The sequence below is a fragment of the Onychostoma macrolepis genome, chromosome 17 (genome assembly GCF_012432095.1).
Source record: "Onychostoma macrolepis isolate SWU-2019 chromosome 17, ASM1243209v1, whole genome shotgun sequence".
Classification (NCBI taxonomy): Eukaryota; Metazoa; Chordata; class Actinopteri; order Cypriniformes; family Cyprinidae; genus Onychostoma; species Onychostoma macrolepis.
The window spans coordinates 10,924,862-10,941,451 of NC_081171.1; the positions used below are offsets into that span (position 1 = coordinate 10,924,862).

A 16,590-nucleotide genomic window follows, 5' to 3' on the forward strand; every position below is an offset into this window, starting at 1 on the left:
CGCGCTATTTGAGCGAAGTAAACAGAAATATCTGATCATCCTCCACAACGCGGCCACTATTTACATTTCATACCATCTGTAAACACTTGCGTTACCAAGGCAACGACTGATGCATTTGTTTTACAAGCTCTGTTATCAGCCCCACAGTGGAAAATGAAACCATATCCGTACCGTATGGGCCTGAAAAAACAGTAAAGCTACAAAAACGGCCCGACGGTGGAAAAGCGGCTACAGTACTGAATGAAAACAAGACAGTGAAAACCACAGAGTGGGCATTCTTACCGTGTCTTTGGTGGGCGCCAGCATCTCTTCAATCATCATGCTGTCCCGAGCGAAGGAGCTTCTGTTCAGAGTGTTGGACCTCTCTGAGCTGAAGGAGCGCAGACTGGAGTGTGTAAGAGGTTCAAACATGTGCACACATACAGGCAGACACACACAAACACAAAGCGAAAGACGCACAAAAAGGGACGAACAAACATAAACACAAAAACACAAAAGTTACAACATGCAACATCCAGGGAGAACAAAATCAAACCCTTCAGAGAAGAGAAGAGAGAAGGGGATATCTGATGACAGGGAGGAGGAAGTACAAAGAAAACAGAAGAGATGTTGTATGGGCAACATTACTATAGCAGTAACATTTAAATGATTTAATCAGATACAATGGTAACACTTTATTTTAGGACCAATTCTCACTAGTAACTACTTGCTTATTAGCATACTTATTACTAGCATATTAGCTGTTTATTAGTACTTATAAAGCACATATTAATGCCTTAATCTGCCTGATCATATTTTAGATCTGTTAATCCTACCCCATACCTAAACTTAAACCATTACTACCTTACTAACCATTAATAAGCAGTAAATAAGACTTCCCTACTCAGTGAAAATGTGTTCCCTACTCTAAAGTGTAAAAAGTATATTATCATTCAAAAGTTTGGGGTCAGTAAGATTTGTTTTGTGTTTTTGAAAGAAGTCTCTTATACTCACCAAGGCAGCATTAATTTTACCAAAAGTACAACAAAACAGTAATATTGTGAAATAATATTACTATTTAAAATACCTGTTTTCTGTTTTAATGTATTATTTTCATTTATTATTTTGTAATGTATTATTAGTGTTAATTTCTTTTTTCTTTTTTTTTCTCTTTTAAATCTTACTGACCTAAAACTATGGAAACTTGAACTGTAGTGTACTAAATGAACGGAAGTTTTACTCTTTGTAAACTAGTGTTAGCTATACGTCACGTCCTAGCTATAGCAAGCACCACTAATAAACTGACACTTTGAATAAGTATTTTTCAGCTCATATCAAATTTACGACTGTGTGAGTGTGTGCACCCTTCTGCAGTGCTCTTAGAAACGCCTGGATCTCTGCAGGACAGCAGTCTTGGGTTGGCTGCACGGTGTGTGTATGAGAGATTGAAAATTCTGCAGCAATCAGCAGGATTTAAAGGTACAGTACTGAAGGCACACACAGCAGAACGGCACACGCGAGTGTGTTTATGAAAGAAACAGTGTCGGTTTGTGAGCTAGTTTTTAGATGAATGAGTTTACAACTCTCTTTCAATTCCTTCCTCTCGTTTTCTTGCACTTCAGCTTCATTCGTCCTGATCTGCATTGTTTTTATGGTTCTGTAGCATTAAAGCAGCCGACTCACCCTTCTCTGCAGCACACACTCTTCTCATTTCCCTCCTCTGCATTAACTTATCTCTTTTTCCTTTCCTTCTTCATCATTCTCCTTCTTTACCATCCACTTCGCTCAAATGATTTCACTCTGAACAGAGCCAGCAAGGCTGAATCATGGCTCTGTGTGTATTTGCATGCATGTGAAGCTAAGAGGAATAAGCATCATAAAGCTATATTCTAATCACATGCCTCCTACCTCACATTCTACAAACAGGCTGTGTGAAAGTGTTTGTGTTTAAGCACACAATGTGGATTACCTATCATCTCTGTGCTTTTCTATCAAAAGCACACTAAGTGATCATAATCAAACATGCTTAGAACACCTTATCTATTTGAAATTTTTGCAATAAAATTGCCCTGTGATCAATGTGGTGAGTAATGGCCAATTAAATGTGCCGTCAGCGATGTGACAGAGTAATTGGCTTCAACTGCTGACTGATCAGCTTGAAGCTTTTGTCCCTGGATGTTACATAGAACACCACACAACAGAAACAACAGCAAAACACAAAATATATATACACAATCCATGCCACACTAAACAAAAACTGACAAAGCAACCAAAACATAATAGTTAGCACATTAATCATTAACATTTCAGACATCGATAACATCTAAAACCACAATATTTCACAACACACAACTACTGCCCACTTTTCCTGTTGTTTTAAAACACTCCACACAACTTTTGCATTTATAAACCGCCTTCAAAAAGGTTCAATGGCTTTTGTGTGACCGATAAGAAGCGTGTTCGGCTTCGGAGCCAGATAGAACAAATAAAACGTCAACGCAAGAGAAGTTCAGAGACCAAAACTCCAGTTGAGATGCATGAATTTGTTCTATCAGGCCGAGGAGCTCAGGCCTCAGTGTATGAAAAGGATGAGACTCCACTGAAACGCACTGCACCAGATGACACAGTGGAGCGAGGCATGATGGGAGTTGTAGTACGTATGGAAAGGGGCAGAGACAGAAACGACAGCTACAGAGAGAGAAGGCAAAAGGCACAGAGAGGGAAAGGCAGAGAGAAAGACATCACTCTTACCTTATCCTGGGGCTAGAGAGAGTGAGAGAAGCCAAGAAAGAGAAAAGAGAGTAAAATGTACTGGACGTGGCAGAAGCAGTGAGAGTTAAGCATGGCACTGAGGCTCTGCCACAGCATGTGTTGTGCTCCTAGACAGGACTGGGTGCACGTTTGATAAAAACAATCAACATTAGTAGCCCTATGTAAGAGCAAACAATGCCAGGCTGATGTTAACAAACCAAAGAGGCAGAAAACATGAAGCTCTGTACGGTAGAATATTATCCATGAGATCATCTAAATTCCAACAGTAACAATCCAAATAGCAAACATATTTCTAAAGGAATGAAAACTTATTTTCAGACATGAAACAGTGTGTCTTACCTTGGTTAAGCAGCTGGGATACTGAGTACTTTGCAAATGACGTAATTATACCAATAATCTATACAGCTAATTTGACTCACATTTGACTATTTAATGCCTCTTGTGCAAGAAAGCCACAGTGTCAATATCCAAATGCAGCAAACCATAAAGCTAATTCTTCCCTTTGAGCTACACTAGAGTTCTGAGCACAAAACTGAAACGATCAATCATAACTAAAGGCGATAAGAGACTGAAGGTCTGCATCCATCAGATCACACCTTCACGTTCACACAAACAGAGTCACGCACTTTCCCGGTGATGATGTAATTGTTTTCAGTCATTTATTCCCTGTCCTCAAACGCTATAGCCACTGGCACACAAAAGCTAGCCAATCAGAATCACTGTCCTGTACAACAAGAGCAAATCAGTCTCCATTGTGCCACATAATGCTCGCATGACAAGAGTGGTACCTTTCCATTCTCGTGTCCCACCTCTCCCTCCCCTGCTACGCTTATCATCCATCATCCATCAGCCACGATAAACAGATAATGACCTTATAAATGAGAGAACGGGATGTACTTCAGCACAAAACACCACAGATGTGTGTCTTCTGCCTTAAACTTTTCTCATAAACTTACAACTTACAGTTATAACATAAGGAACTATAAAGTACCATTTTAGAAAAGCAGTGTACCTTTAGGAGCACAACAGCATTTTAGATTTCTCTGAAAATTATTACAATTTAATATAATTTTGTGATCTGATCAGATTTGGCATATGGTTATATGGATGATGGCACTTAAAAGGACATTGTGTTTCCTATGAATGTAAAGATCCATTTGATTATGATTTATTAACAATACATTAAGCCAAGTAATGTTAATAAATCCTAATCAAATGGATATTTAGCCAAGTAATTGACCATCTGAGCATCTTTTATGCAGGTATTTACACTTGGTCACTTGCATTTTCCTAATCAGATATCTATATGAACATAAATCGAGGATATGTAAATACCAAACCAACTTAGGAAATGCAACAACACACAGCTAGGCCAATAGGGCTGGGCTTTATGACAATATGTATTGTGATGACAGTATAAAGTGTCTTTCATAAGAGGTTTTGTTATTTTGTTTATTTTGCGGTACGTAAATACATATCTGCGTTGCATAGTACTCTTTATGGTTATTGATACATAAGACTGATAAAGAAACATGCATGAATAAGAAAATACAGAACAAGATGTGCATGATTTTAAATAGAGTTATTAATCACAATAAGCCATGATAAAGAACTCAGTTTGCTCATATCGCCCACCAATATGGGCCAGTGTCCATGCATTAGGTTCAGGGCTCGCAAAATCGCTAGCCCGACGTCCCGGGGCTATTGTGTTTTCCAGTCGGGCTACCAACATGTATCACCGCCTGCCCGACGGGCTTACCTTAAATACAGATCTCCCGCGGGTCTTTAAAAACTCTTAAAGTGAGTTGTATCACACTTAAAGTTTTAAATACGTTAAATGGTGTAAGAAATGTCTTAATTATAATTTCTAGAGGTCTTACAGTTGGGGACGGAAAGACATGAGTCGCGATTACGGCTGGATTAAACTTCAAAAGGCAATGATGTCATTGAATAAATATGAGCGCTGCACGTTTAAAGTCAAAACGCGGCGTGGATGTATTTATGTGAATGTATCTGAAAGGAACCGACTGTCCTCAGAAACGTGTCGTTGGCAATTTAATTTCATTTTACCTATAATTCCTGATAAAGCAGCGTTTATGAGCGCAGAGCTGCGTAGTGTACAGCGTTTCCAGGGAAACCGCAATACTTCAGCGCTCCTAAAGCGCCACTTCGTGGCAGAGAGTGAATCTGCATTTCCAATAAGCCTTTCTTGCTGTTTATGGTCAGATCAATGCAAATATCAACTTTTTACGCAGCAAACACAGAGTTGTAAATGAGAAAGAAGTTAATGTGCCTTCTAAAAATGTAAACAATTAAGACATTAATTTAACATAATACCTGACCATAATACCTTAAATTAACATGAAAACCTGTATCTGAACTGTAAATCATGTAATTTTATGGCTCAATACTGTATGTTACCATAGACATTAGCCGCTTTTCCACTATCGGGCCGAACGGTTCTCTTTGCTTAACCGTTCCGTTCCGTGCCGATCCGGGCCAGTCAGCACGGATACGGTTTCGTTTTCCACTGCGGGGCTAATAACGGATCTCTTTGGAATGCAATTCAAATGCGTAAGTCGTTGCCGTGGTAACACAATTGTTTACATATGATATGAGGTGTAAATAACCACCGCGTTATGGAGGATGATCAGAAATTTCTTTAGATTTTATTATCAATTTGTGTTTACATTGATCAAAATAGCACGCTTAGCAAGCTACGGAGAAACTAGCAGCCAGGCAACAGACAAGTGACAGATCCTGAGTGGCGACGTCCACTGGTGTCAAAAGTAACGTTATTCACATTCATTAATCAGGTAGAAGTATAGATACTAGGGTTTAAAAAGACTTCTGTAGAAGTTGAAGTATCAACTCAAGCTTTTTACTCAAGTAAAAGTGTAAAAGTACTGGTTTCAAAACTACTTAAAGTATAAAAGTAAAAGTAAAAGTAATGTAAGGGAAAAAATGCCATTAAGGACAAAAGCTTAGGCCGCGCCACAGGGGCCTATTGTGCACTACCCCACCTCCTCAAAAAAACATTTTTCTAAAGGCCATAATGACTATGTTATATTAAAATGTTAATGTTGAAAAATTTGGGTTGCACTAGGCTACCTGTTTCAGCCGCATACTTTATATGCCCATTAAAAATGAACGCATTTTAGTACAATGCAAATACATTAAAGAACCATATATGTGTACTACTGAGCATTAGCGTGTTTCATGGAGCAGAAGATATGATGACTAGTTGCCTATAAGTATTGTAATGGTGCAAAAATTCACTCTATCCGGATGGCGCGATTTATCTGGATAGGTTTTTTTTTTTTTTTTTTTTTGAACAATGACAAGCCGAAATGAAATAGGAGTAACGAGGCTATTTTTAAAATGCAAGAAGTAGAAAGTACAGATAATGGCGTGAAAATGTAAGGAGTAGAAGTAAAAAGTCGGCTGAAAAATAATTACTCCAGTAAAGTATAGATACCCAAAATTTCTACTTAAGTAAGGTAACGAAGTATATGTACTTCGTTACTTGACACCTCTGGCGACGGCACGCACACGCACTCTACCAGCACGGCTCAGCACGGTTGTCTAACCGTGCCGAGAATTCCGGGCTGAGAACGGTTTGTAATCGTGCCGCGCCGTACCAGGCTCACGTGGAAAAACAACTGGAACCGTACCTGACCGTTCTTAGAACCATTCGGCCCGATAGTGGAAAAGCGGCTATAGTCCAACCCTGCTCATTCTGTGTTCATTTTACTTGTGCAGCTTTTAAAATGGGTCATGAATTGCCTTAAATTTATTTTTAAAAATTCTCCGCAGACCCTGTAAATAGTGAAATAAGATTCCTTCCTTCATATTTGTTTATATTTGTGTATTGAAAATATTTTTGATTGACATTTAAACTCCTATCTGATTTTCTACATAAAAAAAAAAGGCTACCAGGGATTTTGAAATTTTGCGAGCCCTGAGGTTGTTCAGGCCACATACTTTACATAAAACTTTTAAATTTCAAGTTAGAAAATGGACACACACGCAAATGCATAGCAAATCTGATAAAAAAAAACGCATGAAGTGACCAAGTGTTCGCTTTGTGTGCTGTTCTTTCTTAAAGCTAAAATAAACTTAGTCATAACCCTTTTTACAAAGTCTATTATCTTACAATATATTTCATTTATTTTTCATCTTGTGCATTGTATTAATATCTCAGTTTCAACATCAAACTTAGTACTCCTTTGTTACTTTAAAACATTTCAATGTTTTTGTATTTGATAAAAATCAGAGACACAAATTACAGTTACAAATTCTGCAAAAGTTGCTCCGCTGTAGAGAATAAGTTTTGGCTGAAGTGGCATAGCTGCATGATTTAACCTCTTTTTAAATATTAAATACTGTAAAATATTAATGTCTACAACAGGTGCTTTTCTATTATTATTTGCATAACAATTTCTCATAGTTTCATCTGTCATCTAAAAACACTTGTCATGCACACTTTAACTTGAATGACACATGGTGAGTTGAATTTGTGCAGTGGGAACAGTTTCCAGAGAACTAAAATCCCAGTGTTTATTTCCAGTAAACAAGAGGATATGAAGACGGACAGCACTGAATACACAATGAATCTGACCGGGATTTAACTATCCCTCATTCCTCATCCGTTTTCTACCATCCTTCTCTTCTTGAAGCATTTTTATTAATGTGGACTAAAAGCCAATACACAAAGACAGTAGTAACGCTTTTAGAGAAGAGCAGCTGAACACCACAGTACAACCTAAACCTATCCTAAAACCTATCATCCATCTAAACACCTCCAAAAAGCCATCCGCTCATGCCATAATTACTTGCAACTCCATATACATTTGCTACTCATAGAGAACCAGCATAAGGTACAAACAGCTTCACAAACAAGCAAGCATCATAAAATGTAAATGAGTTCTATTACCTGGCAGAGCGGGCTCCAATACTGAAACCCATGTACCCCTCCTGCGGCAGAGAGTCATCCCCCAACTCCCTCAGGTCCTGTGGCCGAAGATACTTCTCAGTCTCGCCGGTCATTGCATCTTCACCTGCAGGGGTGAGACAGGCCGAAGGTGAGCTCACTTGAAGGTGAACTGGTAAGGTGACCTATCAGCAGCTGCAGCAATTAGTTCCCCCCACGTTGCTCTAATTAAATAAAACCCAAAGCGACTTACAGTACACTTATTGCCAAGACAGTCCTGCTAGAGCAATCAGAGGTTGAGTGTCTTGATCAAACGCACAATGGTAATAATTTGTAGCTCATCTCTTGTGGGGTGAACCAACCGGACCACACGGTCTTCTTGCGTCACGCAACATCCAGCTCGCAGCTTCTAGATTATTAATCGATGTCACGTAACACCTGGGTATTTTTCTGTCCCACCATGAATAACAAACTTAGGAGGCGATATTTCACTGACATACAGAGGAAACATTCTGCTGCATCAGACACCACTGCACCTCCTGCTGTGAAGCAAATTTCAATCACACCCCCAAGAGTTTCTTAAACCTGATTTTTTTTAAAAAAAAGGCTGGTTTGCTAGTCTCTCAGCATGGACTGTTTGGTAGTTTTAGAGGGGCTTGGGCCACTTTCATGCAGGTCAAACTGGGACACCAGCTTAAACCATGCTATTTTAAAAGCAGGTACCATGTAATAATAATAATAATAATAATAATAATATGACAATAAAAATAATATATATCAACTGAATTTCATAAATTAGGTTTTCAAACAACACTTTCACAAATATGACTGCCTGTATCTGATTTTATTGTCTAATTACAACAAACAAACAAGTTAAAAGACACCTAAGACGTTTAGCTAGCCCATTGACTAGTTAAATGTGACCCTAGACCACAAAGTATATTTGTAGCAATAGACAACAACACATTGTATTGGTCAAAATTAACGATTTTTCTTCTACGCCAAAAATCATGCTCCATGAAGATATTTTGTAAATTTTGTAACATAAATATATCAAAACTTAATTTAATAGTAATATGCATTGCTAAGAACTTAACTTGGACAATTTTAAAGGCTATTTTCTCAATATTTAGATTTTTTTGCACCCTCAGATTCCAGATTTTCAAATAGTTGTATTTCAGGAAAATATTGTCATATCCTAACAAACCATACACCAATGGAAAGCTTACTTATTCAGCTTATACATGATGTGTAAATCTCAATTAAAAAAAAAAAAAAAAAGATCCTTAAGACTTTTTTCTTTTGTGGTCCAGGGTCTCAAATGGGTTTTTGGGCACTTTTAAGATGATCAGATAGGCTTGACGATCTGTTTAAACCAGCAAAACAGATTTGTTGTTTTCTCTAGTTTAATAAAATATTCAGTTGTACCGGTTTTTATCATAAAACACTTCTAGAAAGCAACGGATGCTTTAGCTGTCCAACTAGACATTATCGTAGACATTCAACGCCGTCTAGGCAGACAGCTCGATAGGCTTCGGACAGTCGTTATATTTATAAGATAAGGACTCGTCTATGTTGCATAAAATGACGTCTAGGTAGGCAGCTCTGACGGTTTTGAAACACAGCCAACATCTTTTTCGTTTCTCTCACAAACGCGACTCTCGCTCGTCCTCTCTCTCCGTGCTGCAGCCCCTCCCCTCCCGCTACTGAACTCCTCTGTTTCCCTAACCGGCTCGCTAATACCTTTCTACTCCGGTGCCGAATTAACGACTTAATGACAACGAACAGTCATGAAAAAGACTAATAGATCACCCTGTCTAAAATCAGAAGACACTGTATTTGACGCCATTCTGAGTTTCAAAAGTGCATATTTAAATTGTATATCCGAGCAGCGTCTAGCCGGTGAACGCTGTATGCAGCAGAGCCCCAAAACACCGCAGTATTCTGACACAGCGACAGTCCCATCAACACTCACATAAAAGCGCTGCCATATCCCACTCCGACACAGATATATCCGTTATAAGCGTATTCCTCCGATTATTTGTTCAGCTCTCAGATGAAGCCTGTATCCTCCGAGAAAAAGACTGATGATGAGGACTCTATTCGGGGTGCTCATGTGAGAGTCGGTCGTCCCGAGTCGACCAAAACTCTCGTAGCACTGGATGTGCGAGATTTACATCCGTTCATTCGCCCGGTAAAAGTTAAATCACAAGGCAGCCTGGGTCAAGCGAAGGAGGATCTACCAAAGCTGTACTCTCACATGTCAGGGGAGCTCTGCTCTCCTTCCAATCCAGCCTCGCGCGCGCGCAGAAACAGAGCAGCTCCAGTGTGTGTGTGTGTGTCTGTGTGTGTGTTGCTACAGATTTTGCAGGTCTAGCAGCAAGTGCAAGGTGGTAATAAGACACCAAGTACTGTCAACATAGTTCTCTCAAGAGAATGAAGGGAGTCAGTGCAAGCACTTTTCTAATACATGGGTGTTCTGGTTTGGCTGTACTCCTGAGGGTCAAATATTTAAAAATCTCCTCACAAACACAAAGAAACCTGTTGATAACTGACCTCTGCTCTGAGGACACTGTTTGGATTGCTTATAACTGAATCATTTTATGCCTTACATTATATCTAATCACAGGTGTTGACAAACCCCAATTTCAGGCCTTCAGACTGAAATCCACGCCTGAATCTTACAAAGTTAACAGGTCTGTGCCAGTGTTGTTATTGTTAACAACACAATCTAAACAAAATTTTAAGTGCTGCCTTGGCAACTAACAGACTCTGACAACTAATAAAACAAAGGCATTAAACAAAATTACTAATGCTACAATGAATAAGACATAATAAGTGTGTGTATAAGTTCTTTAAACAGATAAATGTTGTCTTTTATCAGCTAATGTCAAGGTCTCCTCAGACACTCACACTCAGAGTCACTATAGAACATTCATGAAACTCATTACAAAGTGCTAAAGAACATTACATAACTGTAAGGAAGTTCACCCCCTTCTAAGTACTGTACTTACAGTGCATGCACGCAAAATCTCTTTTTAACCATGTGTGTAATTTGCTGAACTAGGCCCTGTGCTCTTGGACATTTGTGGGACGCATCAGGCTTTGATATTTAATACATGAAATATCACCATTAAGATATTAAACTGACTACACTGTGATAAAATGATAAAATAATGAAAACAGATTAATAAAGAGATTAAATACAGGTTTCCCACACCCCCAAAAAATGAATTTTTAAGAATTTCCAGACCTGGAATAATCATGTAAAAACAATTTTAATACATAATCGAAAAAAAGGAAAAATAAATAAAAGGTAAAATTTCTACAGTCAATATAAATGTTATATTTATGACAGTAAAATTATATAGGCAATTTAAAAAACTAAGCTTTTGAATAATTATGATTTTATTTAAAAGTGATTTGAAAACTGTTTTTATCCATTCAAAATAAATGAAAATACTCTCTTTGATAATGATCTCTATGAAATAAATTATTTTTAAATTATTACTATCCAGTCATCACAAACAACTGTACAGTCATGGAAAAATCATGGAAGTTCGTTGGCTGAAAAATTTAATGAAAATTAGAAATGTTGCCTTGGTAAACTATCTGAAATAAGTTTAAAGTAAAACACAAAAATTACTAATAAAAACAACTAAGACTAAAATGGAAATAAAGATAAATTAAAGCTAAATGGTAATATTTTAAAACAACAAAAACTAATAAATTAACAAAAAATTTACCTAAAATTAAAATGAAAACAAAAATATTAATATAGTAATAAATAAAAGATTAATATAAAAAGATTAATCAAAAAAATAATAATTTTAAGTATTGCATATATATAATACTAAAATAACACTGGTTAGAAAGTCTAGGAACCCTGTACATGTAATAATCTTAATTAAAATCTAGAAATGCAAAAAGTTTCTGCAAGGAAGGACTAGGATTAGGGTATATAGCAAATATAATTAGCACAATATAAAAACAATAAATAGACTCCACCATAATATGACAACAAACAGCAGTATGAGTTACAAAATCAGATCGGGGATCAAAGGTGCAGTGTTCATTGCTTCTGACCGACATAAGACCTACATGCACAGCTTAATGGGATTACACAGATAACTTCCAGGATAACCTATGGATCTATTATAGGCGTCTGCTGTTAATACACGCACACACATGCACTAATGCACACCTCTCAGCATACTGCTAAGACAGCAGTTTCAACACTAGACTTCAGCATTTTACTGCTTTGTCATATTCCAAGACTATCTCTCTATCCCTCTCTATTTTGCATGTCTCTATCGCTCTCAGGTAGAGGGGTGACACCTGTGGGCCAAGTCAGTGTCACCTGCAGCATTGTGAGCGTATCTGCTGACACACACGGTAACCGTATACCCTCATCCCTCCGAGTAACCATGGAGAGGGGTGCAATGAGGGACATCAAGCTCATGAATATTTCAGCGTTGCACCAGGAGAATAGAGAGAGAGTCTGGCATCATAGTCAACACGTGGAGTGTTTTCTTCTCCTCCTGACACCAGCTGCACTGTATCCCAGGCAACTGTATGAGTCTCATACAGGCTTTTGTGGGCATCTGTTATTGTGTTTCTATGTGTGAGCATTTGTAAATATGTTTTTATAACTATGAAAAAAAACTGTGTGTTAGTGTCAAGTCGGCATAGACAGGAAATCACAGCAATCACACTCTGGTTATGTGCATACAGATGAAACACATACAGCGCACTGCAAAGCCAGGCGAGAGGAACGCATCTAAGCCGAGCGAGTGTGTGCGTGAAGCAAGGGATGATTAAAAAGGGGAGGAAAAAACAGAACTGCAGAAGTGTGTACCTTCTTCCCCATCAGCCTGTGCTTCATGATCTTTCACAGCTGTCAACATACATACAACACACATCAATAGGTTAAATGTACACGCTCTCTCTCGCCCTTTCTCTTTCTCTCTCTCTCTCTCTCTCACACATACACACACACACACACACACAGAATAATGAAGGCAGATAGTGTTAGCCCAGTGATCATGGTGCAAGCTAGTGGGCAGCTGTCAAAATAACTATTTGAATATAAAATATAAATAATATTTTAACAACTGCCTCACTGACTCAGTGTGCAAATGGTCACAGCAGAGTAAAGAGTTCTTTACATCAGTATGAACCAATATAGTTCACCAAGAAAGAGTGAAACTGTGTGTGTGTGTGTGTGTGTGTGTGTGTGTGTGTGTGTGTGTGTGTGTGTGTGTGTGTTTAGATCAGCACTTAGTCAGCTTTACCTTCATCATCAGACATGTCGAGGAACTCATTCATGGTCTCCGGGACATTGATCTTGTGTTTCTCAGTTACAGGCTGGTCAAAAATGGACAATATGCAAAATATGAGTTAGAGATACTCAAACTTCCATGAAAATAAATAGCATGAAATTGATAATTATATCCATAATATGACATAATACAACTTATTTTTTAAAATCAATGACATAATACAGATCTAAAAATTCTGGCTTATATCGATAAGCCGATAATTACTTTTATTTTATTGCTGATAACCAATATATTACATAAATATATAGGAATGTTAAATTATATTATAATATTGTTTATATTATAAATGTCAATTTTCTAATTAAAATTATATTATAACATCAATATTAAATTTTATACAATTTTGTTCAAAATACATTAAAAATATAACAGTAAAAAACTAAAATCAATCATTTTAATAGTACAAGTGAATTCAGGCATCACAACATTATAATGTACAGAATGAAAAATACATATTGATTTAGAGAGTGTTATTAAATTATTACTGCTTTTAAAGGTTAACTTTGGCAATAGATGATGGCAAAACTAATCTTAATAGAAAAAAAACAGCATGAATGACTAAATATCCAATAATGGTTGAAAAATAGTATATTCAAAATTCAATTTGAAGTGTAATTCTTAAAAAAAACATAACATGGCTTACAGTTTTGAAATGAAGTTATTAAATAATGTAGGAATTCAATGATTTGCTCAGAAGTGATTAGCATGATGTGGCTGGTTGGTGTGGATTTGATTCAGAATGCAAATTGCATAAAAAACAAATTGCCTGGTATTAATTTCTATGGTAATTGTGGACATTGAAGGTAGAGGATGTTGATGGAAGTAGGTCAGGATGCGGATGGTGGCGCAGATTGAATATGTTACCGTGGCAGTGAGGTTTTCATCTGTAACTCCTCTCAGCGTGTCCACTACAGAGATGTACCCCAATCGTCGAGCGATGGAGAGAGCTGTGTTCCCATTCTGCCATACACAAACACAAAAAAAAGACTTCATATACACATCTGTATATGAGGGATTTCATACGTACCATATGAAAATGTAGGTATTATAAGCATAAAAGAGTGAGATGTATGTTTATATTACACTATCATAAATGCCTTTACTGTGACTTTTGATTAATTTAATGCATCCTTGTTTAAAAAAGTATTTTTGTCTTAAAAAAAAAAAATCATACTCACCCCAAACTTTTGAACGGTAGTGTATGTATGTATATGTGAGTGTGTGCTATAGTACACTGCTAACCAAGGTTGACAGCTTGCTGAGTGAAGCAGATATTCCCAGCATGCCTCAGTACTCACCACTGAGAGCTCATTGGGCGAAGCTCCATACTGAAGCAGCATATTAATAATGTGGGTGTGGCCTTGTTGCGCTGCTTGGTGTAGAGGTGTATAACCATTCTATGCACAAAACAACAGAGAAAGAGAGTCAATTTACATGCAAAACAAGATAATATCTCTAAATATCTTTTGACAAGCTACAAACAGACTCACCTTTGTTTTGGCATTAGGCTTGGCCTGATTCTCTAACAGGAAGTTGGCCATCTTCATGTTGCCATAGTGGCAAGCCACATGCAACGGAGTGTAACCACTCTATTAGGAGAGTATGACAGACAAGAGAATATTAGACACTGATACAGACATGCAGTACAGTCCACAATGAACCTGTAATCTATGGAAACACCACAAAACCTGAACCCTGACCTTGGTTTGGGCATCAATTTCTGCTCCATGGTTCAAAAGCACTTCAGCAACGCCTGCCCTGTCATCCTGTGCAGCCAGGTGCAGCGGCGTGAGACCGTTCTGTTTCACAAACACACTGTGAGTTAAACTAATACTTATTCTCAACCGTGTGCTGTGTGTATGTGTAATATGCATGTGTAAGTATGTTTACCTTATTGCCCATATTAACATTAGCCTGTTTGGTGAGCAGCAGGGACACGAGGTCCACACTGCCCTCCTGTGCAGCGAGGTGGAGGGGGCTGATGCCCTGACGGGTCACTGTGTTACACTCCGCCCCATATTCCAGCAACGTTGTCCCAATCTCCAACTGATTCTTCTTAGCTGCAATATGAAGAGGTGTGTAGCCATTCTAGAGAGAATGAGAGAGAAACAAGATGCAAAGATACTGAATTAAAAAAAATGGAAATATTATGCGGGCATGCAATAATCTTTTCTTCTTTTTTTCCCTAGTACTTTTCTTGAGTACACAAACCAATTAGGATTCCTCAAATTTAGCAAAACAGAGACAGTAAGAAGCAACCAAGCACTTCACTCCCTTCAAATTCCTAGCCTGTTACCATGACGACTACTATATTATTACTCAAGATAACTCTGGGAAAATGCAAGCCATGAATTTTGGAATTGCAAAATCATATACTTAATCCTTATTTTTGTCAAGTTTTCTATAAAAACATCTAAAAATGCTAAAACAAGATCAATTTACCTGAGAAGTTTTTTTTTTTTTTTTTTACATTAATCAAGCATGCAGAGTCGCTAAAAGGACATGATGACGGAAAAAAATATGAGATTGCAGGAAAAATTGTATTTCAGTGCTTTTGCATTTGCTGTACACTGGCATATCTAAATAAAAGGCAAAATCATCTAAAAAATAGCGAATAAAAAAAAAAAAACTGCAGAAAACTGCAAAAGCATAATTTTTTTTTTTTTTTTCCATTACCATGTCCATTTACGTAATCCAAACGAAATTTAGTGAGATTTGCTTAAAATAAGAATAAAAACTATTTGAAAGTAGGGTAAGAAAGACACACTTTATACAAGACACATTCTTTAAAAAAATTTCTTTCTCAAGTAAACTTTTCTTGTTTTTATGCATTGTTTACTGGGCCACAAAATAAAAATAATGATAAAAAAATGATTTTCACAGAGCTCAGTGTTAGAATACAGCCTGTTTAACAACTCTTCCGTGCTGTTGTGTGTCAATTTGAGTTAATTTAGTTTAATTTACTTAGAGTTTATCAGATTTCCTGCAATTTAACAAACTTTTCAGCCTTAGACTTCCTCCACAGATGTGATTTGTACATGGTAACAAAGTCACAAACAGCACATTGTGACTCTTGAGATGTGATTGTGTAAGGTCAATAATAGCTATACTAGATTTCAATGGCAAACAGCACGGAAGGGTTAATCCAGCAACCCAGCCTCGATGGGTTGGAGAGTGCGTGTGTACCTTCGCAGCAGAATGAGGAGATGCTCCCTGGTCCAGCAGTAACAGAGCCACTCTCTGATTATCATAGTGAGCAGCCACATGCAGCGGTGTTAACCCAGTCTATAATATACACACAGACCCAAGCACGATCACACACACACACACGCACGCACGCAGACCCCAGCACAATTACAAACACCAACATGCACACACACACACGCACACACACACAAACACAGGACGCATGCATGTATGTCAGCACATACAGTACATGAGTGTACACATGGTAGGTGTACACACACGCACGCACACACACACACAGACACACCATGTTAAAATTAGAGGGAAGGAATCCCAGCAAACCTAAGCTAGCAGCATAAATTCACACATAGTATGACA

General features: G+C 37.7%; 1 protein-coding gene across 1 annotated transcript in view; it reads right to left on the reverse strand.

Annotated features, from left to right (window-relative positions):
• ank3a (ankyrin 3a) overlaps positions 1 to 16,590 on the reverse strand; it is an 86,922-nt gene that overhangs the window by 34,533 nt on the left and 35,799 nt on the right. Inside the window, 10 exon segments of the mRNA XM_058749032.1 lie at positions 283 to 385; positions 7,688 to 7,811; positions 12,543 to 12,581; positions 12,979 to 13,051; positions 13,891 to 13,986; positions 14,325 to 14,423; positions 14,517 to 14,615; positions 14,727 to 14,825; positions 14,917 to 15,114; positions 16,213 to 16,311. Of these exon segments, the coding sequence (XP_058605015.1) occupies positions 283 to 385; positions 7,688 to 7,811; positions 12,543 to 12,581; positions 12,979 to 13,051; positions 13,891 to 13,986; positions 14,325 to 14,423; positions 14,517 to 14,615; positions 14,727 to 14,825; positions 14,917 to 15,114; positions 16,213 to 16,311 (1,029 nt within the window).